At 39.8% G+C, this 25,685-nt stretch overlaps 1 protein-coding gene across 1 annotated transcript in view; it reads left to right on the top strand.

Moving 5' to 3' along the window:
* Nucleotides 1-20,508, top strand: part of LOC128620242 (uncharacterized) — a 134,861-nt gene extending 114,353 nt beyond the window's left edge. Inside the window, exons 7-12 of the mRNA XM_053645060.1 lie at nt 9,098-9,207; nt 9,504-9,753; nt 10,259-10,555; nt 10,874-10,991; nt 12,021-12,169; nt 16,473-20,508. Coding sequence (XP_053501035.1) covers nt 9,098-9,207; nt 9,504-9,753; nt 10,259-10,555; nt 10,874-10,991; nt 12,021-12,169; nt 16,473-18,010 — 2,462 coding nt within the window. The 3' untranslated portion in view covers nt 18,011-20,508. The remainder of the gene's footprint in view (nt 1-9,097; nt 9,208-9,503; nt 9,754-10,258; nt 10,556-10,873; nt 10,992-12,020; nt 12,170-16,472) is intronic.
* The last annotated feature ends 5,177 nt before the right edge of the window (nt 20,509-25,685 follow it).

Genomic DNA, 25,685 nt, shown 5'->3' with positions numbered 1-25,685 from the left:
CCTCTCCTCAGCTCACACATGGTAAATGTGTCTTCATTACTTCCTGTAAGTCTAGTTAAACACACTTGCTGGTGAATATACTGATGGACATTACAGCTTTGTCCTAAACACTAGAAGTCATGTGTTGAAATAAGTGAAGTTAATGTTTATTAAATTAATGTTCATGGACAGTTATTTTTATTTTTTTTTCTTTTTGGATGGGGGGATACAGTAAAGTTAGATAAAACCACCACATGAGATAAAATATAAATATATATTAATACTACATATAAAATGTAAATTGAGTCATGGAAAGAGTGATGAAAGAGATTTAGAAAAAATTATAAATTAGGTTTCCTGATAATCATACTATATAACAGAGAGACACTCAGACAGTGTGTGTGTGTTGTCACTTTGAGGGACTGGTGTGTGTGCAGAAGAATCAGTAATGATGAAGTGCTTGTATCTTTTGTCTGCTGTGTTTCACGTCGCTGCAGGTGAGTGAAGTTATTTTCTATTTTCTATTACAGAAAGGAGAGAGAATATTATCCAGTTCTTAGTTCAGCTGCTTTGTGTTTAGTTCATGTGGTTTCTGTCCAGACTGGGTTTACAGTAGGCCGTAGTTCAGCCCTGTTCCTGAACGACCAAACCAAACACTGTTAAATGTTTATCATTTAGAGTTTTACTTAATAACAACTTTACTTACTACAGTGTTATAATAATAATAGGCCCAACAGAGATGAACACGTTCAATGGAAATATTTGATTATGGCTTTATATTTTATAAATGTAATGTTATTAAAATGCTAAATTTCAAGAGCAGCATGTACTTCTAGTTAAATTGTCCAAAGACAGCAGTAATCTTTCTACACAAGGTAAACATACACGTCATGCCTTGTGTTATAATCTCCTTATTTAGACCTGTTCAGCTTTGATCATGTGGATTTTTTCTTCCTGATTAACTTCAGTCTAAAATGTACTGATGAAGAGAGGTGGGCGAATGAATAAGGAGGAATCTACAGTGAGATTATTTTACATCCCTATAATACATACAGTGTATGTTTTTACACATTTACTGAATTACATCTCTCACAATCTCTGTCTTATTGAATGTATCTATAATAACTCATATAAAGTGTAATAGAAAAGTTATTTTCCTGTAACTTGTACGTCACTTCTTCATTCTGGTCTTAGCTATAAATAGATGCGTGTGAATTTCACACCTTTGTCTGCTGTCTCTCTGTCAGTGACCATCTTCACTTCCTGCATTACATTTTACACCATATTTAGTAATATGTATTTATCAATCCTGTGTTCACAATTTTGAAACTCACATCAGCGGTCTATGTGACTTAACTGTGTATCACTGTTCATTACTTTGACACAAAAAGGATTAAATAACTTCAGCTTTCAAAATTCATGAATTCTTTTCTCACTCAAACTCCAACTCCAATAAAACTGTGTATCTATTTTTCACATTTACATACTGTTTTCAAAACTAAGGAATTTCATTTTAACCAAACATTAAAGAAACAAAGTGTTACTTTTAAAAATATATTTTTAACTAATTAGATTAGATTAACGAATGAATTAGATTGCTAAATCCTAAAACATGCTGGTAGGTGCCTAAGATAACCTGCTTATGATTGTGTGTGTGTGTGTGTGTGTGGTTTCCTGCAATCGACTAGCATACAATCCAGGGTGTATTTCCGCCTCACACCCAGTGTTTCCAGGATATTCCCCCGATAGCCCAGTGTGCCTTAACCACTGAGCTACCACTACCACTGTGCATTTCCTGTTCATGTCTGAATGATGAACTCGTCTGAATCGACTCAGTGCATGATTTTTAAAATTGTTTTATATAAAAAATTATATTTTTAGAACCTGGAGATATGTGATATCTGACGTGTGTATGTGTGTGTGTGTGTGTGTGTGTGTGTGTGTGTGTGTGGCAAATTTATATATTTTTTGTTATTTTCTTGGAATTTCTAAGGTTAAATTTTTCTGTACTTTGGATTTACTCCCTGCTAAAAGTCATTGTGTTGTGAGTGATAAAGCGTTCTTGTTCAGAGAGACTTTGCTTGTGTTCTTGTGGTTTTGAGGCGTGTATGAAGTAGTGCGATAGTTGTCACAGCTCCATCAGATCAGAACTCAAATTCCCAAGATGCAACACTCACTTCTCATGCACGCATGCGCTCACCATCCCCGGAGTTCTGATCAGACACACCTGGCACCAATCACACACACACACACACACACACTCTCACCGCTAGTACTTAAGGATGTCACTCATCCAGAATCTATGCGAAGTATACGTTCAGTCAACTCGTTTCTCTGCGTTACCAAGCCGTTCTAGTTAGTTTGCCTTCTTGTGATCCTCGACCCTTGTTTCCGGTTTCGACTACGCTCTCTGCCTGACCCCGTTTGTGTTGTTCGTCCGATCGCTTGACCTTTGCCTGTCTTACGACTACATTTCTTGTATTTCCCGATACCACGCTCTACACCTGCCGCCCGCTCCTGCTTCCGTGCCGATTCGAGGTTCATGACAATAGTACATTATGGATGTGAAGTTATCTGCTGTACTGAACTGCATGCTGGTAAAGCCAGCCTGTTGTGTACAGTTTATAAAATAAACAAAACAGTATTTTTTAAAAAATGTATTCAAAATCGAATAGTAAGAAACTTAAGTGAATAAACAGCCAATCACAGTTTATTTCCTAATTTAGCTGTAGACACACTTTTTTTTTTTTTCTATACATAAGGGGACATGTTTGGATCTATGGGCAGCACAGTGGTACAGCAGGTAGCATTACTCCCTCACAGCTCCAGGGTCCCCAGTTCAATCCTGAGCTCAGGTTACTGTCTGTCTGGAGTTTCACATGTTCTCTCCATGTCCATGTGGGTTTTCTCTGGGTTCTCCGGTTTCCTTACAACTCCCAAAAACTTACCAGTGTATTGACTACACTAAGTGTCTATTCCAGGGTGTATTCCCTCCTTTCAGTCAGTGTTCCCAGGACAGGCTCCAGAGCCACCGTGACCCTGAGTAGGATAAAGTGCTCACTGAAGCTGAATGAAAGAATGTACAAATGAATGAATGAGGATGGATCTAATCTGCATTATTGGATGTGAGGTTAACTGCTGTATTGAGCTGCATGTTGGTAGAGAAGAGTTTTGAAAAATTGATCTCAGTGCTGACAAACACATGTAACCAATTATAAAAAGAAGAATAATAAAAAAGACTGTAAGGGATGTATGGCAGTGTGCGTTTTGAGTATTACTCAGTATTCTCTGTGCATGGCACAATGTCGGTTAACTGATGCTGTAAGAAAGAGGAAGTAGCCATCCTCCCATCAGCCCCCATGCTGCCCTGGCCACAATCATGTGGTTACTCTGACATGCTGAGTGTCTCACACTGGCTCTAACATGAGAACACTAGATATGTATGCAGCTGTGGTTTTATGAACACCAGGTAACTGCCAGAGGTGGTGAGAATCACCGGATATCTTCCTGTGTGTGTGTGTGTGCGCGTGTGCATATGTGTGCATCTGCGTGTGTGTGGATGAATGTGTGCATATGTTTGTGTGTGTGTGTGTGTGCATGCGTGCGTGCGTGCGTGCATGCATGCGTGCGTGTGTGGTGAGAGCATTCAGCAAAGTCACAAGTGATGTGTGACATAGTATTTGCAATAAATATCATTGTCATATGAACATTTTTCCTGAAACCTAATTGCATTTACTCTGGATATCCAGGTTTCACTGAACCATAGTTACATACTTAACTACTATTTCAACCTCCCTAACCTGCAGGAGTGGTGAGAATCAACTGGATAACGTTTTCCATTATGGCACAAGGAGCACACACAAGAACAGAGTATGTAGTTATTACCAGAGTATGTAGTTCTTCCACTATTTTCTCAGAAGTGAACACTAGCAAAAAGGTAGTTTTCAGAGACACCCATTTCAGTCTGTTCTCTTTCTCATAAGGATGAGCCTTAAAGGTCTCTAGCACAAGGAGGAGGGGGATTACTGTTATGACTGTTATCAGTCCTAACATCCTCCGCACTATTTGGTACTATTTAATTCAACCGAATGTTATTTGTAGAGGACTTTTAACAGTAGACAAGGCAGCTTTAAGGAAAATAATTGTATTGTGTATATGAGACAATAAATGAAATTTGGATGTAGATTTAGATCTCTAATGAGCAATTATATGTAGATCAGCTGTAGTAGCAGCTTTTTTTCAAAAGATGTTGCTACGTAGTCGCTTTGTCATAGCTCTATAATTAAAGCCCTAGAAGAACAAATACATAATTAAATACACTTTTACATCCCCCTTTTTTTGTTTTTTTTAAAAACATTTTTAACTCTTTAAACTCTAATAAATTATGCTATTGATAACAATTATACTCTTATGATTAATCTTACCTTTCGTAAGGAGTCATGATCATCGCTTATGACCAGATTCTTGTCACATTACAGACACCAGTTACTCCATTTCCCAGTATGCACCACGAACTACAAAAATGGCCGACAAAGACTGCAACTCAAAAACTTGCACAAAAACACGTTCACCATCCTGAATTCCAATTAGAGACACTTGCTGCCAATTGCACCTTCACCCACACCACTCCTTTATAGAGATTGTTCACACACAGTGTCTTTGTGAAGTATACACTCAGTTTTTGATGTTGTTCTCGTTTTTGACCTCATCTCTCTGTCTAACCTTATTTTGACTGTTTGTCTGATCACCTGACCTCTGCCTGTATAAGTTAGTGGGTTTTGCACTTGGTGTTTTTTGGTATTAAATTACATAACCTGCACCTTCTTCAGTCTTTGACTCCATTTCATGATTATTGTAAGTGCTCCTCAGCTCACACATGGTAAATTTATCTTTATTACTTGCTGTAAGTCTAGGGAAACACACTTTCTGCTAAACACTAGAATTCATGTGTTTCGAAATCTGTGAAGTTAATGCTGCAGATCATGTACACTTTTTTGCAATGATGAAACTATAAATAAAAGATGAAATGATCACATGAGAAAATATATGAATAAATAGTAATGCTGTTATATATTAATTAATTATATTAATACAATATATTAGGTCATGGAAGGAGTGATTAAAAGTTTTTCAAAAATGAGAAATGAGACAGCAGTTGTTGTGGTTTCCTGATCATCACACTATATAACAGAGAGACACTCAGGCAGTGTGACAGTGTGTGTGTGTGCAGAAGAATCAGTAATGATGAAGTGCTTGTATCTTTTGTCTGTTGTGTTTCACGTCGCTGCAGGTGAGTGAAGTTATTTTCTATTTTCTATTTCAGAAAGGAGAGAGAATATTATCCAGTTCTTAGTTCAGCTGCTTTGTGTTTAGTTCATGTGGTTTCTGTCCAGACTGGGTTTACAGTCATGACTTGTGGTATAATCTCCTTATTTAGACCTGTTCAGCTTTGATCATGTGGATTTTTTCTTCCTGATTAACTTCAGTCTAAAATGTACTGATGAAGAGAGGTGGGTGAATAAATAAGGAGGAATCTACAGTGAGATTATTTTACATCCCTATAATACTTACAGTGTATGTTTTTACACATTTACTGAATTACATCTCTCACAATCTCTGTCTTAGTGAATGTATCTATAATAACTCATATAAAGTGTAATAGAAAAGTTCTTTTCCTGTAACTTGTAACTGTCACTTCTTCATTCTGGTCTTAGCTGTAAATAGATGCGTGTGAATTTCACACCTTTTTCTGCTGTCTCTCTGTCAGTGACCATCTTCACTTCCTGCATTATGCCTTATTCACAGTTTTGTTTTTTTTTTTACAAATGGTTAAATGCACTTATCAGTGCTGTATTTTCATGTCACTGCAAACCAGCGACTCCATTTCCCAGAATACACCACGAACTACAAACATGGCCGACGACTACAACTCCAAAACTACAAACTATCACTCACCTTCTCTTGAGAACTAATAAGACTGACCTATTCCCAATTACAATCTCAATCACACCACACTACTTAAGAGATTTTCACACACACACAGTAATTGTGAAGTATATGCTCAGTTAAATTTTGTCTCTGCCGTTAACGAGCCTTGATATCTTGTTTGTTTATGCTGGTTTTAACAATGTTCTTGTTTTCGACCTGGTCTTTTTGCTTTGCCTTGTTTGGACTGATTGCCTGACCTCTGCTTGTCTGTTTATTGATGTCTGCCTGATCCCCTGGACTTGTTATTTTATTAAACTGCCATAGCTGCACTTCCGTCCTAACCTCCATTTTGTGACATGTATTCACAATTTCAAATCTCAAATCAGCGGTCGATGTGGACTGAACTGTGGATCACTTTTCATTACTTTGACACAATTCAGTAAAATAAATTCAATAAAAATCTTTCAATAAAATAAATTGTTGCAAAGTAAATAAATAGATTAAAAAAAAGAGAAAAACTGCTGATTTCCTGTTTAACCTCACCCAGCTGTTCTGTTTTTCACTTTATTACCATCTATACAAAAGGGGAACTCTGTGGATCTATGAGCAGTGTGGTGATGCAGTGGGTAGCGTTGTCTCCTCACAGCTCCAGGGTCCTCGCTTCAGTCCTGAGCTCGGGCTTCTGTCTGTGTGGAGTTTCTGTGCTTGTTCTCCCCATGTCCATGTGGGTTTTCTGTGGGTTCTCTGGTTTCCTCCCACCTCCTAAAATACACCAGTAGGTGGACTGACTAAAACTGCTGTGTGTGTGTGTGTGTGTGTGTGTGTGTGTGTGTGTGGTTCCTGCAATTGACTGACGGACAATCCAGGGTGTATTTCGGGTATACTCAGGGGTATGTTGTTGAGAAGAGAGACTTTGCTAGTACTTTGGTTAAATGAGTTGGATTTGTGGGGTGTATGAAATGTTTTGGTAGTTATATGGGGGTGCAGTTTCCAGGGGGGATGACTGCTGAGAAGGAATACAGAGACATCAAGCTTTATGTTAAAGGTAAAGCATTTCATTACACAATAAAAGTGGATATTCCGTGAAAGCAGACTTGATCAGTCTTCAAATGAATTATAGTTACATACGTAACAAAATGTCTTCTCCATTTACCATAACTGAGGGTTTTACTCTAATGAGTCATTTTGTGACACTGATTAGACTGGCCTGAAACTTTGGACTGGTGTCAGAGTGGATTTGACATATTTCTCAGTCTAATCTATGATTTATTTTGGTATCACTTTAGTGTTTATTGAGCTACATAACACCTGTATAATTCCTTCATTACAAATGACATAAGCCTACATAAACATTTATAAAAGCTTCAAAGGTGTTGTCGTGGAAAACAATCTTTCCAGCCTAAATCAAAAAACTTCAGCGACAGAGTGTTAGCAGATGTCAAAAAGTAAATAAACTTTATTGAAACAGAAAAGTGAGACAGTCTGCAGAAAGTCCAAATTATTCAAACACACACAGCCCTTTTTATACCTTTCTCCACAGCGTACTCATCTTAGGCGGGTTTTTGCCTTTCCTCATTAAAACAGACCAATCTTCTTTGCCACAATTAATTATTCATGTCTATATTTTATCTTAAATTTGTGGAGCATGTGCAGTTAGTTGTTTTTCTTAAAACGGTTTTATGAGGACAAGGTTTCTTTTCTTTTTTTTTTTTTAAAAAAAGGTTTCACTCAGAGTCTTTTGTTTTTTTGTTTCTCTCTGACCAACACTCCCTTCTTATGCCTCAATGAGCTTCTGTCTGTTTCTATCTGCTGTCCTATCTGATATCTACCTCCCTTCCTAAGGCCCTATACTAACTCATTAATTGGTATCAGGCCTCGAGGTTATTTACTTCTGTGCAGGAAGATATAGGCTAGTACAGAAAAACAGTTATTGTACAGTAAGACACAATTCTTCTAACTTAATACACAGAATATAACTTGATCAAAAAGTGTTCTATGGATTTGGATTATGCTTCTAAATATTGATTATACATATAGATTATGCTTAAATAATAAATCTAAATGTTATACATATTGATTACACTTTATTAGCATATCCAAATGTTAATTACACATATTGATTATACTTCATAAATATTTTCTATAGTGTCAGTAGCCACGTTTCCATCCAAGGGTTTTTTTTGCGATGAAAGCTTTGGTGCATTAAAATGTTTACTGATATAGCTGATGGAAATGCAAATTATTGATATAATTTCACAAGCTTCTACATAATCGTTGTTCATTTAACTTTAGCACATAAACTCTATATCGACATTTTAAATTTCCACAATATATGGAGGAGTTTACGATTTTTCAAAATGACGCAGATTTTCTGCAGATTTGGGCCAAGATGCATCATGTGACGTCATCATGACGCGCATTCAGCCAAAGCCCTCTTAGATTCACATGCGCCGAACATGAGTACAGCTGAAAGGTCTCATAAACGGTACATACGAGAATCAACAGTTTTGTAAACCATGTGTTTGGAAGACATTTTTTTTTTTGCTTGTTTGTTTTTGTTTTGTTTGTTTTTTTCGGGACCTCTGAGACCCTGCTGAAAAATTACATTTGAAATGTTCCAAATTAGAAAGTGCAATGTCATTTAAAAAAAACAAAAAGCAAAACAAACAAACAAAAAAATCCCAAGAATACCCCTTTGGTTATTCCCCTTGCTGCTGGAAGTGGCTAAGAGAAATGAAGAAGTTGGGCCAAAAAATGAAGGGAAGATTTCACTGACTGTTACAAAAAGCTGAGTTAATCTATGCTGCAGGCGGGCTGGTCTCTCGCCCGCGACATTAAGTTTATTTGATGCAACACAGAAAAGGGTTTCTTGGAAAACAGATGTTTGCTTTTCTGGGATTTATTTTTTCATTGCTGTTCACCCTGTACACACACACGCGCACCCACGCGCACACTGTAAGACTTGCAGGATGTTTCCCATCAGTGTGTTGTAGGATGATGAATAATTCAGATCAGAAAAGATTTTCCACTACACTGATTCAGTCATGTAGTACATAAACTCAGGCATTTGCATGTGTACACACACACACACACACACACACACACACACACACACACACACACACACAGTGTCCACTGTTGAAATTGAAACAAAAAACGGTGTTCTCATGCCCCGCTTCTTCCTCTGCAGGCATATTGGCTCAGAAGGTGAAGGTGGAGCCGGAAGTGGTGTCCTATCCGGGTCAGACAGTGATCCTGTGCTGCCAGTTTCCTGACAAAGGCCAGACCCAGCTCATTCAGGTCAGAGGTCACCTCCTATCTCCAACCTGGCCATAAGCATGCGCTGTCTCTCTTTCTCTCTCATGCACGCACTCTCTCACACACACACACACACACACTACAGTTCAGATGTATTCTCTGCCTGAACTTGATATCCTAGTGAAGGAAGTTGTTTGTGATCCTTCCCTTCTTTTATCTCTCTCTCTCTCTCTCTGTATGTGTGTGTGTTTGTTTTGCAACCTGCGAGTCATGTATCTGTAATAAAGAAGCCTAATCTATTTATTGAGCTATTTTAACATTAGTTGTCTCCTCTGTAGGTGTCCTGGATTTTAGAAAATAGCTCTGCCACTCGGACCAACATTGCAGTGTTTCATCCAACTTTCGGGGTCAATTACCCAGCATCCCCAGTGCTGGGGCGTGTGAATTTCACAATAGAACCCCCCCCTCTGGAACATCCAACTATCCAGATCACAGACATTGCTCTGACAGATGAGGGGAATTACGTCTGCGAGTACACCACATACCCGACCGGAAACGAAAATGGGGTAACTGCCCTCGTCATACTAGGTGAGCAAACAGGAATGAGCATATGTGTGTGTTTGTATTAAATATTTGTGTCTCCTGTCCTATAGGCTGTTACTGGATTTCATGATGCGTGATATTGTCAGATCAGTCGGACCGCTGTTAATGTGTGAAGCATGGCAGTAACCTTGACCAGGCTCTCTCTCTCTCTCGCGCTCTCTCTCTCTGTCTTTCTCTCTCTCTCTCTCCCTGTCTCTCTCCCTCTCTCTCTCTCTCTCTCTCTCACGCTCTCTCTTACGCTCTCTATCTCTCTCTCTTTCTCCCTGTCTCTCTCTCTCTCTGTCTTTGTGATATTGATCTGCCTGCTTATCATGCTGAGAGGCTGCTTCTCTCCTGTCTTTCTGTGCAAAAATGTGCAAGAAGCAATCCAATCCTCAATGTTTACTTCCTTCCCATCCTCCTCTCTTCCGCTCTTTCTCTCCTCTGTCAAAGTGCCCTGTGAAATCAAGGTCGAAACTCCTCTTCTTTTCTTATTTGCCCTTTCTTCCAGCCAAGCCCCAGAACACGGCTTCCACCATCACCGTTCCCGCCGGCACTTCTCCCGTCTCCGTAGCGCAATGTGTGTCGGCCAACGGACGACCACCGGCAACCCTCACCTGGGTGACTAATCTGAGCGGCAACGGGACAGGACTGGTCCAGACGAGCAACTCGGACAACACGGTGACGGTGCGCAGCGAGTACCTTTTCACGCCCACGGCGGCCGATAATGGCAAGGAGATCACCTGCGTGGTGTCACATCGCACACTGACCAAAGCTGAGAACTTCCCCATGAAACTGGTGGTCCAATGTACATCCATGGCCTTTTCCCTTCTTTTGTAGAATAAGTTGAGTCTCAATAGACTAATTATTTCCAGATTGCTGCCTGGCTTTTCCACACTCGAGTACATGTGAGTTAATCGTGAACAGTAGCCTGTCAATACAAAAGAATGTCAGAGTAAAGTCTCAGAGAGTCTCAGAAGCCTGTAGTGTGGGTTGCTTTACTGACTGCAAGCCTGCTTGTGTTATTTTAGTTGTTCAAACACAAACCTCTGTGCAGAGTTGTAATGGCACCAGGTAAACGTGGTCTCTCTCTCTCTCTCTCTCTCTCTCTCTCTCTCACTCCCAGATCCTCCTCAGGTGCAGATTGTAGGATATGATAATAACTGGTATGTAGGCCGTACAGACGTGGTGCTGACCTGCCAATATCAGGGGAACCCCAGTCCTCCCACTGTAAACTGGAAGATGTGAGTAACACTACTTTTCCGAGCACCACAGCAAAGCTGATTATTACTATCTAATGATGTTTAATGAGCTCACTTAGAAGATTCTATCAGCATCTGATCACTTCCCGTTAGCCTGAATTCACCCCTTAAACCACTTTTTTTTGCACAGCCTTTAAAAGATTTCTAAAACGAAACTCCTTGCAAATGGCTAGCATTAAAGGGATAGTTCACCCAAAAATGAAAATTCTGTCATCAGTTCCTCACCCTCATGTCATTCCAAACCCATAAGACTTTCCTTCATCTTCGGAACACAAATCAAGACGTTTTTAATGAAACCTGGGAGATTTCTGTCCTCCATTTACAGTCCAAGTATCCAAAACGTTCACGCTCCAAAAAGTTCAGAAAGGCATCGTAAAAGTAATCCATGTGACTCCAGCGGTTTAATCCCAGTTTTATGAAGTGAAAGAACCCCGACGCATGCGTGTTGTGTCGACATGAGAGCAGACAAAAAAATGCAAATCCTCCGCTATGTCGAAATCTGCAGACATCTTTACAGCATCCCTCTTCCTCTGCTGTAAACAGTGCAGCGCTTCCAGGTCCCGTTGAATCGCAAGAGCCGACATGCCGGTTTCGACATAGAGGAGGACGCTCGTATTTTTATGTCCGCTTTTGTGTCGACACAACACACACGCATTGTGGTTCTCTCGTGAACATGCGTTGGAGATCTATGCGGAAGTGAAGATGTTTTGTGAATAAAGACTTTATTTTAGTTTATTCGCACACAAAGTGTTCGTATCGCTTCATAAAACTGTGATTTAACCACTGGAGTCGCATGGATTACTATGACGCCTTTATGTCATTCACCTATTTGACTCCACAAGGGAAATATTGCTATCCCATGGTATATCACCATGAGAATCATTCACCTATTTGACTCCACAAGGGAAATATTGCTATAACGATTGCAGTAGCGCTGTGTCACAGAACAGGAATGCTTTGCTAGCGTTGCTATAATGTCATTTTTAACGTTTTTTTATTGTTCCCTGACAGGAGCTCAGGCTTTATACCAGACTCGGTGGAGATGGCCCAGAACAAACTAACCGTACGGAAGGTGGACGACTCTGTAAATACCACGTTTATCTGCGAGGTGATAAACAGCCTCGGCATCGGCAAGGACCAGGTCACTGTGTTCGTCAGGGGTGAGTGAGAATACACGCTTATACACATTTCCAAAAAAAAAAAGCCACACTTGGAGTATTCTGAATATCTGCTACTCTCTGGATGTGCACACGTTTACAATCTATGGTTTAAGCATCCTGGGTTTTCTTGCTTACTCATACACACCCACTCATGTATAGTGCATCTGTAGAAGTGACACACAGTGCTGAACAGCAGCATAACTCACTCAGTGTCCAGGGCATCCTTTCCTAGGGGATTGTGGCTATTAGTGTAAGGCAGTTTGTTGTGTCTGTCATGTTCCACCTTGTGTCCGTCACGTTGCATGTGTATAGTACATGTGTGCGCCGACTATTTGTCTCCTCTGTCTCTTTGTATCCTGTGTGTCATCTTTTCCTTCTTGAATGTTTCGGCTTTGTTGCACCGACTGTAGGACAGTTGTTCTCTTGGAAGAATTGCGACTTCCATGGATGTATTCTCATTTTGAAATCGAATCAGCCTTCTGTTTAATATCAAACGGTACAGCATGAATATCATATAACCAGCATAAATACGAGAACAAACCTTCTTCTCAGGTGACTTGTTGTGGATAAAAATGACATGAAATAAACATGAGGGAGACCTAGTATGAGTAATATGTAATTTTATTGATAATTCACAGGACTGGTGGGTGCGTAATCTTGAGGAGAGCAGTAGGGGGAAGAAAATGGGGTGTGTCCTGGGGACATGGTATAGTCAGCAAAGGTGAAATAAGAAGACCATTGAGAGTAGGGCGGACTGACAGGTGAGAAAAGGGAAGAATGGTCAGAGCCCAGATCAGAGAAGGTGACATCATCCTCAGACTAAAAGCTGGAGGGAGGTTCTGTCTATGTAGAGGCATCAATACACACATTCACGGGGTGGATGTGCATGTAGACATAACACACACACACACACTCTCTCTCTCTCTCTCTCACACACACATAACATTATAACTTTATAAGAATAATAAAAAGGAGTATTAAGATATTATAAGGTTAATATCTTATAATAATAAAATATATACTCTTTATAAAATACTCTCTATAAAAAGTAGTAGGATATGTAGGTTAGTAGAAGGGTAATATAATGATATTATGAAGTAGGAAGTACAGTAAACCAAGCAGTATAACTATATATAAAATAGAGATATAGAGCAAATATGAAAGTAAAATATAAACCAGAAATACAGAAAAATGTAACTTACTCATAATTCAGATGGTGAAGATTCTTGTCTCACAAGGAAGGCCTTAATTTTAGAAAACCATGAGGAGCCATTTATAAGGGTAGCTGAGTCAAGCTGCCCCCACGAGATAATAGTGAGACCAAGGTCTTTCTAAATTGTTTTGTCTCTCTCCACTTTCGAACCTAATGGTAAATTGGAAAGTCCTTTTTCAAAACATAATGGTAAATTTGATAAGCCTTTTTCAAAACATAATGGTAATGTAGATGAGCTCATAGTCTTTCTGAAATATATTGGTTATCTACTGTGTAAATACAGTATAAATACTGGAGCTTGAGCTCCGGGTGTCAGATCACTTCTGAGAATTCTCATCGGTGTAGATCTCGTGTGGTGGAACGGAACCAATAAATCTGGACCCTTGCTTCTTCTCACTCACGGCTGGTGTCTTTTTTTCTATCTCCAACTGGGTTCGGAGATGTGAGTATTTGCTTCTATGTTGAATTTTAAGTGTTTTTGGGTAATAGGCTAAATTTGAGCCAGCAGACTCTTCTGGCATAGTTACAGTATCTCACAAAAGTGAGTACACCCCTCACATTTTTGTAAATATTTGATTATATCTTTTCATGTGACAACACTGAAGAAATGACACTTTGCTACAATGTAAAGTAGTGAGTGTACAGCTTGTGTAACAGTGTAAATTTGCTGTCCCCTCAAAATAACTCAACACACAGTCATTAATGTCTAAACCGCTGGCAACAAAAATGAGTACACCCCTAAGTGAAAATGTCCAAATTGGGCCCAACGTGTCAATATTTTGTGTGGCCACCATTATTTTCCAGCAATGCCTTATCCCTCTTGGGCATGGAGTTCACCAGAGCTTCACAGGTTGCCACTGGAGTCCTCTTCCACTCCTCCATGACGACATCACAGAGCTGGTGGATGTTAGAGACCTTGTGCTCCTTCACCTTCCATTTGAGGATGCCCCACAGATACTCAATAGGGTTTAGGTCTGGAGACATGCTTGGACAGTCCATCACCTTCACCCTCAGCTTCTTTAGCAAGGTAGTGGTCGTCTTGGAGGTGTGTTTGGAGTCGTTATCATGCTGGAATACTGCATACTGATCATGCTCTGCTTCAGTATGTCACAGTACATGTTGGCATTCATGGTTCCCTCAATGAACTGTTGCTCCCCAGTGCCGGCAGCACTCATGCAGCCCCAGACCATGACACTCCCACCACCATGCTTGACTGTAGGCAAGACACACTTGTCTTTGTACTCCTCACCTGGTTGCCACCACACACGCTTGACACCATTTGAACCAAATAAGTTTATCTTGGTCTCATCAGACCACAGGACATGGTTCCAGTAATCCATGTCCTTAGTCTGCTTGTCTTCAGCAAACTGTTTGCGGGCTTTCTTGTGCATCATCTTTAGAAGAAGCTTCCTTCTGGGACGACAGCCTTGCAGACCAGTTTGATGCAATGTGCGACGTATGGTCTGAGCACTGACAGGCTGACTCCCGCCCCTTCAACCTCTGCAGCAATGCTGGCAGCACTCATACGTCTATTTCCCAAAGACAACCTCTGGATATGATGCTGAGCACGTGTACTCAACTTCTTTGGTCGACCATGGCGAGGCCTGTTCTGAGTGGAACCTGTCCTGTTAAACCGTTATTTCCCTCTGCATCTGGTCTGGAATCGATCAGTTTCCAGTCCACACTGTTGTACAGTGGTGCATCTGTGGACCTCACCTTGCCTGGGAGCAAGAAACCTTACTTATAAACTTTTAAGTATGTGTGTGTGTGTGTGTGTGTGTGTGTGTGTGTGTATGTGTGTGTCAAGAGATTGAAACACATTGAGGTGTTTGAAGCCAAGAGCTCTGTATAATGCATGAGTTTTTCCGTGTGGCAGTGGGCCGGGTTGGAGCGCTGCTCCGGTCCCTGTCATCAGCTGTGTACATTTCTCCTTCTCCTGGTCTGTTCCTCTTCCACCGAGCAGCGTGATGGTATAAAATATAGAAGTGCAGTTTACTCTGCTGGGGGAACATTACTCTGGTCATGCTGACCAAGGAGTAATGATCGAGTTAATGATGTGCCTCTCACCAGCAACACGTCTTTTAAGAGGCTTCTATCTGCTGCTTCTCCACATTTTTTCCCCGCTTGCACTCTGAAGTGTTCTATGCAACCTATAATACAGTGTATGTTTTTACACATTTACTGAGTTACATCTCTCACAATCTCTGTCTTAGTGAATGTATCTATAATAACTCATATAAAGTGTAATAGAAAAGTTATTTTCCTGTAACTTGTGCGTCACTTCTTCATTCTGGTCTTAGCTGTAAATAGATGCGTGTGAATTTCACACCTTTTTCTGCTGTCTCTCTCCTCAGTGACCATCTTCACTTCCTGCATTACGCCTTATTTATAGGTTTTTTTTCTTACATGTATTTATCAATCCTGTGTTCACATTTTCAAAAACAGCGGTCTATGTGGACTGAACTGTGTATCACTTTTCAGTGCTTTGACACAAAAAGTATTGAATAACCTCAGCTTTCAAAATTAATGAATACTTTTCTCACTCAAACGTCATCAAAACTCTGTTCCACAGGGGATGCAGGGGATGTGTCCCCCGCACTTTAAATAAAATGTAAATTCGTCCCCTGCACTTTTCACTGGTCATGGCCAATTTGTGTATCTTTGATTTCTATACGTGTACATGTCTATAAGTCTTTACGTGACCTGATGTTGCCATGACAATCGGTCACTCACGTCACGTGCCACGCCCATGTTCACACCCACGCTCAGCGCTCATGTCACGTATCAGGAAGCTCTGGACTCCACTTCCCATCAGCCACTGCACTGCACTACATGTCACATGACCACCTGCACCTGATTCACGTTTTGGTTAATGAGCACTCATGTGTATATATAGCCATTGTCTGCACTGATTCACTGTCTTTCGTTGTCTTAGACTCCCGTTGTTCATGTCTTGATGTTTGTTTCTGGCCACAGTGTGTTTCAAGGTTGTCATAGTGTATTTGTTTCTTAGTACGTTTCTTTAAATAAATGTCTTTATCTGCATCTGCATCTGCATCTGCTTCTGGCTCAACCCACGGATGGTGACAGAACGAAAGACCAACAATCAGAAGCAGCAGATCGCCAAGATGGATAACTGGGGCGTCAGGATGCCACCAATGTTAGTGGAGTACTTTGCCACGTTGCGCCAACAGTCGGACAATTACCAAGCTGCGCTACGAAAGCAGCAGGACGCCAGGAATTACCTGGGCTTCAACTTACCGCCTATGTTCATGCAGGACTATGCCATGCCACGCCAACAGGAGGAGGAGTCCAGGTACAAGGGGGAGTTTGTGTTCAGTACAGAGACCCAGCCCGGGACTGACAGGGTGACCTCAGAGCTTGAACCTGAGCCCCACGAGGTGGGCTCACCTGCCGAGCTCCAGCAAAGGGTCAGCGGGGAGGCACTAGCACCAGGCTTTGATGTCCGAGTCCCAGTCAAGTCTCAAGTCCATAAGGTCCCAGCCAAGCCTCGCGTCCCTGAGGTCCAAATCAAGTCTCGCGTCCCTGAGTTCACGTTCAGGCCTACTGACCCAAATGACCAAATGCCGCTCACGCCCAGCCAAGCTCCGCTCACGCCACAGTCCGCCGACACGCACCGCCAAGCTCCGCTCACGCCACAGTCCGCCGACACGCACCGCCAAGCTCCGCTCACGCCACAGTCCGCCGACACGCACCGCCAAGCTCCGCTCACGCCACAGTCCGCCGACGCGCACCGCCAAGCTCCGCTCACGCCACAGTCCGCCGACATGCGTCGCCAAGCTCCGCTCACGCCACAGTCCGCCTTGCAACACAGCCAGCAGAGTAACCTGAGCATCTGGGGCTTTCCACTGCAGGGGAGGCACACCTTGCTGCGCAGTCCAGAGGTGAAGGCTGGCCCAGAAATTTTTTTGGGGGGGGCAATGAGGACAGCAGGGCTCCAGCCTGAGGCCTACGGGGAGGTCTCAGCTGTGGAGCTCTCACCTGAGGTCAACATGGCGACCTCAGAGGGACAGGCCGAGGAGGCTGTCCCGCTGCCCTGCACAGCCGAGGAGGCTGTCCCGCTGCCCTGCACAGCCGAGGAGGCTGTCCCGCTGCCCTGTTCAGCTGCGGACGTCGCTCAGCCTCCCCGTTCAGCTGCGGACGTCGCTCAGCCTCCCCGTTCAGCTGCGGACGTCGCTCAGCCTCCCCGTTCAGCTGCGGACGTCGCTCAGCCTCCCCGTTCAGCTGCGGACGTCGCTCAGCCCGCCTGCTCCATGGCAACTAGCGTTCCCCCCTTCTGCTTCGAGGAGACCCACGCTCCTCTCCCTGGCCGCACGGGGGACTTCTCTCGGCCTTCCAGTTCAGCTGGGGACGTCGTGCCGCTTTCATGCTCTGCCGAGGAAATATCTCAGCCTCCCTGTGCCATTGTAGAAGCCGCCCGGCCTCCTGATTTTGCGGGGGACATTTTCTCCAGGGGGCCAGGACCACCAGATGGAGGACGTATAATTTTGGGCGCTCCGGGAGTAGCGCCCTTGGGGGAGGGTTCTGTCACGTATCAGGAAGCTCTGGACTCCACTTCCCATCAGCCACTGCACTGCACTACATGTCACATGACCACCTGCACCTGATTCACGTTTTGGTTAATGAGCGTGTGTGTGTGTGTGTGTGTGTGTGTGTGTGTGTGTGTGTGTGTAGCCATTGTCTGCACTGATTCACTGTCTTTCGTTGTCTTAGACTCCCGTTGTTCATGTCTTGATGTTTTTCTTGCCACAGTGTGTTTCAAGGTTGTCATAGTCTATTTGTTTCTTAGTACGTTTCTTTAAATAAATGTCTTTATCTGCATCTGCTTCTGGCTCAACCCACGGAAGGTGACCGCTCAGAGGTCATGATGAACTCAAAGGGGCAAAAAAAATTCTCTTTTTTTTTTTTTTTTTTTTTTTTAACTAAATGGAGCAGTGTAAGTTCTTTTGGCGTGCGGTGTTCGTGTTGCACAATGATGAATAATTTGCTACATATTTCTTTTTAAATGTTGCCTATTTCCATTGATGAATAATTAGCAAGATTGGATGGTAATATTAAGCCTACCTGCGGTCCCACACAAAAACAAAAAAAGAGCTTGACACTAAAAATAAACTTTGTTTACACTAAAATTGATTGCATGTTATTGTTGATATAACATGTTATTGTTCTGATAAGGTCTCCTTACAGTGACATGTTCGTTAGTTTAGTTCAATTGCAGTCTCTTTTCAACAGTGTGGTTTGAGTGACTTATTTCTTTTCTCTACTGTGGACTGTTGAATAGAATATAACAGAATAAAGTGGCAAGAAAAAGTATGTGAACCTTTTGGAATTTTATGGTTTTCTGAATAAATTTGACATAAAATGTGATCTCATCTTCATCTAAGTCAAAGGTATTGACAAATATTATGTGTCTAAAACAATAACACAAAAAAATTCTGATCTTTCATGTCTTTATTGAACACACTCATTCAACATTCAAAATGGCAGTGGAAAAAGTAAGTGAACCCTTAGAATTAATAACTGCTTGACCCCCCCCCTTTTTTTTTGAGGTCATTAACTCAAGGGTTCACATAATTTTTCCACAAGCACTGTGAGGTTTTTTTTGGTTGTTCTCAATAATTTTTTTTGTGTTATTATTTTAGACACATTATATTTGTCAATACCCTTGACTTAGATGAAGATCAGATCACATTTTATGACAAATTTATTTCAGAAAACCATGAAATTCCAAAAGGTTCACATACTTTTTCTTGCCACTGTATAATAAAGTAGTGTGTGAATATAAGTGTATATATTATATATTGTGTGCTATGTATATGCAATACAATGTACACTAAACACAATTTGCAATATTTAAATAATACAGTGCAATACACAATATAACATGCAAGTACAGAATCATAAATTGCATATTAAGCCAATTAAGAGCAAGAAGAGATAAAACCCCTTAGTGGTTAGCACGTTCACCTCACACTGCCAGGGTTGGGGGTTCGATTCACTGCCCTGTGTTTGTGGAGTTTGCATTTGTGCGGAGTTTGTCCGGGTACTCCGGTTTCTTCCCCCAGTCCAAAGACCTGCATGGTAGGCTGATTGGCATGTCCAAAGTGTCCATAGTGTATGAATGGGTGTGTGAATGTGTATGTGATTGTGTGCCCTGCGATGGATTGGCACCCTGTCCAGGGTGTACCCCACCTTGTGCCCCATGCTGCCTGGGATAGGCTCCAGGTTCCCCGTGACCCTGAAAAGGATAAGCGGTATAGAAGATGGATGGATGGATGGAAGAGATGCAACCCATCAATTAGACAAAGGTCAGAAAAAATACCCTTGACATTCTGTCCCCCAGCACATCTGAAATGATGGCTACGCCCCTGTGTGTATCTACAGCTTATTTTTCCGCATGTTTACATACTGTTTCCAAAAACTAATCAACTCCATTTTTAACCAAATCAAATTTTGATTTTGAGGCGTGTATGAAGTGTATAATTTAGTACATTAGAGAACTGTCACAATCTCTGTCTTATTGAATTATCTTCAAGAACTCATATAAAGTGTGTTAGAAAAGTTATTTTCCGGTAACTTGTAATGTTCGTCATTTCTTCATTCTCTTTTGGACTGTAAATAGATGCGTGTAAATTTCACACCTTCTTCTGCTGTCCCTCTGTCAGTGACCACCATCTTCACTTACCTTTATTTATAGGATAAGGTACATGCCATAAACATATATGTTAAGAAGTATGTTTTTAAGCAAGGTGAAGTATATTAACTGAAGTATTATTTTCCATTGTAAAAACATTGTTAGCTAAAATAAAATAATTAAAACAAATATTAAAGATATTAAAGTCTGCATGAGGGAGTGACTACACTGCCTAACACTTTTGAGAGTCAGAAGAAATCTTTATCTCTTAAAGGTACATTTTCATTAATGACTGTGAGCATGCTTTGTGTGCAGTGTCATGTGCCATATTACTAACAGTGATAAAAACAGTCGTTAGTTTTAATAAGTTTTGTCTTTTCAGTAGGAAGAAAAGAAACTTCAACACACTCGAGGAAAACAGACACAACACCTTCATCAGAACCGCTTCAGAGTAAAACAACAAACTCTCCACCTGCATCAACAACAGTAAAACAAGATAAACCAGACAGCAGCCTCCCTCTAGGTGCCAAAACTTTTCATTATCAATGAAAATACACATCTGTATTATTACATTTATTAACATTTTGGTGTGTTTTATTACACAGTTTTCAGCATTCTGTTGGTTTTATTGTTGGTGATACCCGGTGTAGTGGCATTTATTTGTTGGAGACGCAAAGGTACAAAACACACACACACACACACACACACACACACACACACACACACACACACACACATGCAAAACAAATACACACATACACACACATATGTACACACACACAACAACAACAAATTCTGATACTGATGAACTGAAACCTGTAGAAGCAGCAGCACTTCTGTAAGTGTCTCTGGATAAGGAAAATGAAATTGTGTAGTTTCCACTAGAGGTGTGATTTCTGAGGTCTTTTCTCTTTAGGAGGAAGATGTGGAGAGAACGTGATTACTGAAGGACGTCCGGACTGTAAGAGAAAGCAGAAGGATCAGGTTAGTGTACATGCAGGCCTGAGCTCAGCTGCATTTTTATTATTATCTTTATGTCTTTGAGTCCTGCTGTATTTCTAATTTAATCTCCATTTAATTCTGCATGGCTTCTACAATAACAGTTATAGCAGATTTGTTTCTACCTTTAGATCTTTACTTGTATTTGTGATACACTGCAGGTAACACACATGAACCACACATGCTTTCACTGAACACATGGTGTAAAGAAAGAAGTCAGATTTGGAGATTTGTTTCTTTACATAATTTTACTTGCTTCTTGGAGTCAACAGTAAAAGCACTAGAAATTGGTATGTGTGTGTTATATGTATAATTTTCATGTTCTGTCTTTCCACAGACTGAACCTGATGTTACTTACGCAACTGTAACCCATGTGAACACAGCCGGAGCAGCACGGGTCCAGATCAACGCTGCAGACAACACTGAATATGCCAGCATTATAACAAGCTAATCCACAGTAAATATACATAGATACACTCTCAGTTATTATATAATAATGATGAAAACATATATTAAACACACACCATGGTAAGCATGTTTTTCCCCAAATTGTTGTTTTTCATGTTTTTGTTTGTTTGTTTATTTTTTCAATTAAATAGCAGATTCAGATATATGAATGTATGGGGGAAAGGGGGCGGGGTTTCCAGAGTATTGCATTACATTTATTTATGTTAGCTAAGGGTATTGTTCCTCATTTACTTTGTGTGTTAATCATTAAAAATTGCTGATGGATAATCTTGCAGAAGTATTTAGAGCGTACGCATCATTTTATATCTTATGTGTTCATTTCTTATTCTGATATAAGAATGATATGTAGAAGGCTTTTATCATCATCCTGTTTTGTGTAAGAAGACTCCTATATCTGTTCCTGTTTGTGACTTTTAAAGTCTGCTGAGTTCAGGTAAAAATAAAAGAATGAGGATCGTTGAATCTGACTGGAATGAATGTGTATTTCTAAGATAGCTTTTGTGAATGTTTCCTAACACTCCTTGCAATTTGTTACCGTTTTTTCCTTACAATTAGTTACATGCATTTATCATTACTGAATTCACTTTTTCAGGACTCACACAGTTAGCAGTCTGAGTGGATGTAACCGTGGATCAGTTTTCACTACACTTACACAAACTTGTGGCACTGAATATAATAATATGAATATACAGTATATAATATAAATAGCCTTATTCAAACTTCATGAATTCTGTTTTCTCTCAAACTCGACCTCCAGCAGAACTCAGTACATGTACAGCACTTTTTCTTCATGTTTACTTAATATTTACAAAACTGCTGAATATTGGTTCAATATGTAACAATGGGCTCTCAGGAAGGTTATAGGGCTCCATATACACAAGGATTATTTATACAAAATCAGGGTTAAAAAGCTCCAGCTCAGATACCAAAAAACACTGAGCAAACAAACAGATAGCTAACAGACAAACTAAGAAGACGATTAGAAGTCGGGCGTCCTGGAATAGAATTGTCTATAGGCTAGATGTTACGCAAAAACTAAACAGAATACACACACACACACGTATATGTATATGTATGTGTATATATATATATATATATATATATATATATATATATATATATATATACACACAGTACTGTGCAAAAGTCTTATGCACCCTATTTTTTTAAGTACAAACTTTACATATCTCTATGTATATCTCTGTAAGTACAAACTCTACATTAATTAATAGACTTCTACATTATCGAGTCAGTATAAAAACATTTCAGATTCCCAAACACTAGTTTTCCAGCACAAAATTGAAAGTTACAGAAAAAATGTTTGTATGTCAGTAAAAACAACAGCATATTAAGCGGTAAGAGACACTTTTCAGACCAAAAACCATAATGATGGCTGCTGGATATTGCTGCAAAAATAAGAAGCAAGTGCGACAGTCAAAGTCTCCAGAAGAACTGTGTCTGGTTCTGCAAGATGCTCAATAACACTTACAGCTCATTTCCTTATAAAACTGCACTGGTTCTATCTGAGACTACTTTTGTTTTGTTTTTTTTAAAGCAAAGGGTCGTCACACCAAATATTGCCTTTGTGTCATTTATTACTGTTTATCGCTCTTCAGAGTATTTTTCTAAATGGAGAAACATTTAATTCTATTATTTTTGAAGGCATCTTTGCTTTACAGCAGAGGTTCTCAACCATTTGTAACTAGAGCCCCAGCCTCCCCTATCATGTGGCACGCCCCCCATATTGTAGGAGAACATGTATAAGGATTATTTATTCTATATAAAATCTATCTATATATATACACCTAATCTATAATCTGTTTTGATAGATTTTTTTGCTTTTTTGTTTTTGTACTTTTTAAATTAGTTTTCATAACTTTTATGATTTATATATATATATATATATAAAACTTTTATGACTTTTATAAAACTATAACAGACAGGTATGGAACATGAATGAAATAAAATGTTTCTGAACACTATAACTACTTTGAACAAGAGAACTAGGCTGTAGTAACGTGGACTATTTCACATGTAAAATATGTTGCATTACTTTCATCTTGCATTCTAAAAACATTCACATATGAATTATAGGCCTATAAATTGGGATGAGGGGCGCGTCTCGTTATCCAAGACATTGTTAAATCTCCGGCTCTCAGACTCTCACTGAACAGAGCAGACGCAGAGAGAGGTGAGAGTGCAGCGGGAAAGTAACACCTCGTGCTTACAGGACAGAACTGGTGACATTTGGAAAGTCGCTAAGATTTGTCCAAAAAAAGTCGCTAGATTTGTCGCTAGGCAGAAACCTGGATGTAGATTTAGATCTGTAATGAGCAATTGACTGTAGACCAGCTGTAGTAGCAGCTTTATGGCACAAGATGTCGCTACTTAGTCGCTTAGCCGTAGCTCTATAATCAAAGACCTAGGAAGAATAAATAAATAATTAAAATTAAAAAATGAAATAAACATTTTTATTTATTTATTTATTTATTTATTTATTTACATTTTAAGCTCTTTAAACTCTAATAAATCATGTTATTGATTACAATTATACTCTCATGATTATTCTTACTTTTCATGATCATCACTCATGACCAGCCTCTAAGTGCTCCTCAGCTCACACATGGTAAATGTGTCTTCATTACTTCCTGTAAGTCTAGTTAAACACACTTGCTGGTGAATATACTGATTGACATTACAGCTTTGTCCTAAACACTAGAAGTCATGTGTTGAAATAAGTGAAGTTAATGTTTATTAAAATTAATGTTCATGGAGAGTTTTTTTTTTTCTTTTTTTTTTTTTTGGGGGGGGGGGGGTACAGTAAAGTAAGATAAAACCACCACATGAGATAAAATATAAATAAATATTAATACTACATATAAAATGTAAATTGAGTCATGGAAAGAGTGATGAAAGAGATTTAGAAAAAAATGATAAATGAGACAGTGGTTGTTGTGGTTTCCTGATAATCACACTATATAACAGAGAGACACTCAGACAGTGTGACAGTGTGTGTGTGTGTTGTCACTTTGAGGGACTGGTGTGTGTGCAGAAGAATCAGTAATGATGAAGTGTTTGTATCTTTTGTCTGTTGTGTTTCACGTCGCTGCAGGTGAGTGAAGTTATTTTCTATTTTCTATTACAGAAAGGAGAGAAAATATTAGCCAGTTCTTAGTTCAGCTGCTTTGTGTTTAGTTCATGTGGTTTCTGTCCAGACTGGGTTTACAGTAGGCCGTAGTTCAGGCCTGTTCCTGAACAACCAAACCAAACACTGTCAAATGTTTATCATTTAGAGTTTTACTTAATAACAACTTTGCTTACTACAGTGTTATAATAATAATCGGCCCCAACAGAGATGAACACATTCAATGGAAATATTTGATTATGGCTTTATATTTTATAAATGTAATGTTATTAAAATGCTAAATTTCAAGAGCAGCATGTACTTCTAGTTAAATTGTCCAAAGACAGCAGTAATCTTTATACATAAGGTAAACATACACGTCATGCCTTGTGTTATAATCTCCTTATTTAGACCTGTTCAGCTTTGATCATGTGGATTTTTTCTTCCTGATTAACTTCAGTCTAAAATTGTACTGATGAAGAGAGGTGGGCGAATGAATAAGGAGGAATCTACAGTGAGATTATTTTACATCCCTATAATACTTACAGTGTATGTTTTTACACATTTACTGAATTACATCTCTCACAATCTCTGTCTTATTGAATGTATCTATAATAACTCATATAAAGTGTAATAGAAAAGTTATTTTCCTGTAACTTGTACGTCACTTCTTCATTCAGGTCTTAACTATACATAGATGCGTGTGAATTTCACACCTTTGTCTGCTGTCTCTCTGTCAGTGACCATCTTCACTTCCTGCATTACGTTTTACACCATATTTAGTAACATGTATTTATCAATCCTGTGTTCACATTTTTGAAACTCACATCAGCGGTCTATGTGACTTAACTGTGTATCACTTTTCATTACTTTGACACAAAAAGGATTAAATAACTTCAGCTTTCAAAATTCATGAATTCTTTTCTCACTCAAACTCCAACTCCAATAAAACTGTGTATCTATTTTTCACATTTACATACTGTTTTCAAAACTAAGGAATTTCATTTTAACCAAACATTAAAGAAACAAAGTGTTACTTTTAAAAATATATTTTTTA

Source organism: Ictalurus furcatus, chromosome 2 (genome assembly GCF_023375685.1).
Source record: "Ictalurus furcatus strain D&B chromosome 2, Billie_1.0, whole genome shotgun sequence".
NCBI classification, from domain to species: Eukaryota; Metazoa; Chordata; class Actinopteri; order Siluriformes; family Ictaluridae; genus Ictalurus; species Ictalurus furcatus.
The sequence above is the reverse complement of the archived record's forward strand: the minus strand, read 5'-3'. Positions and strand labels throughout refer to the sequence as shown.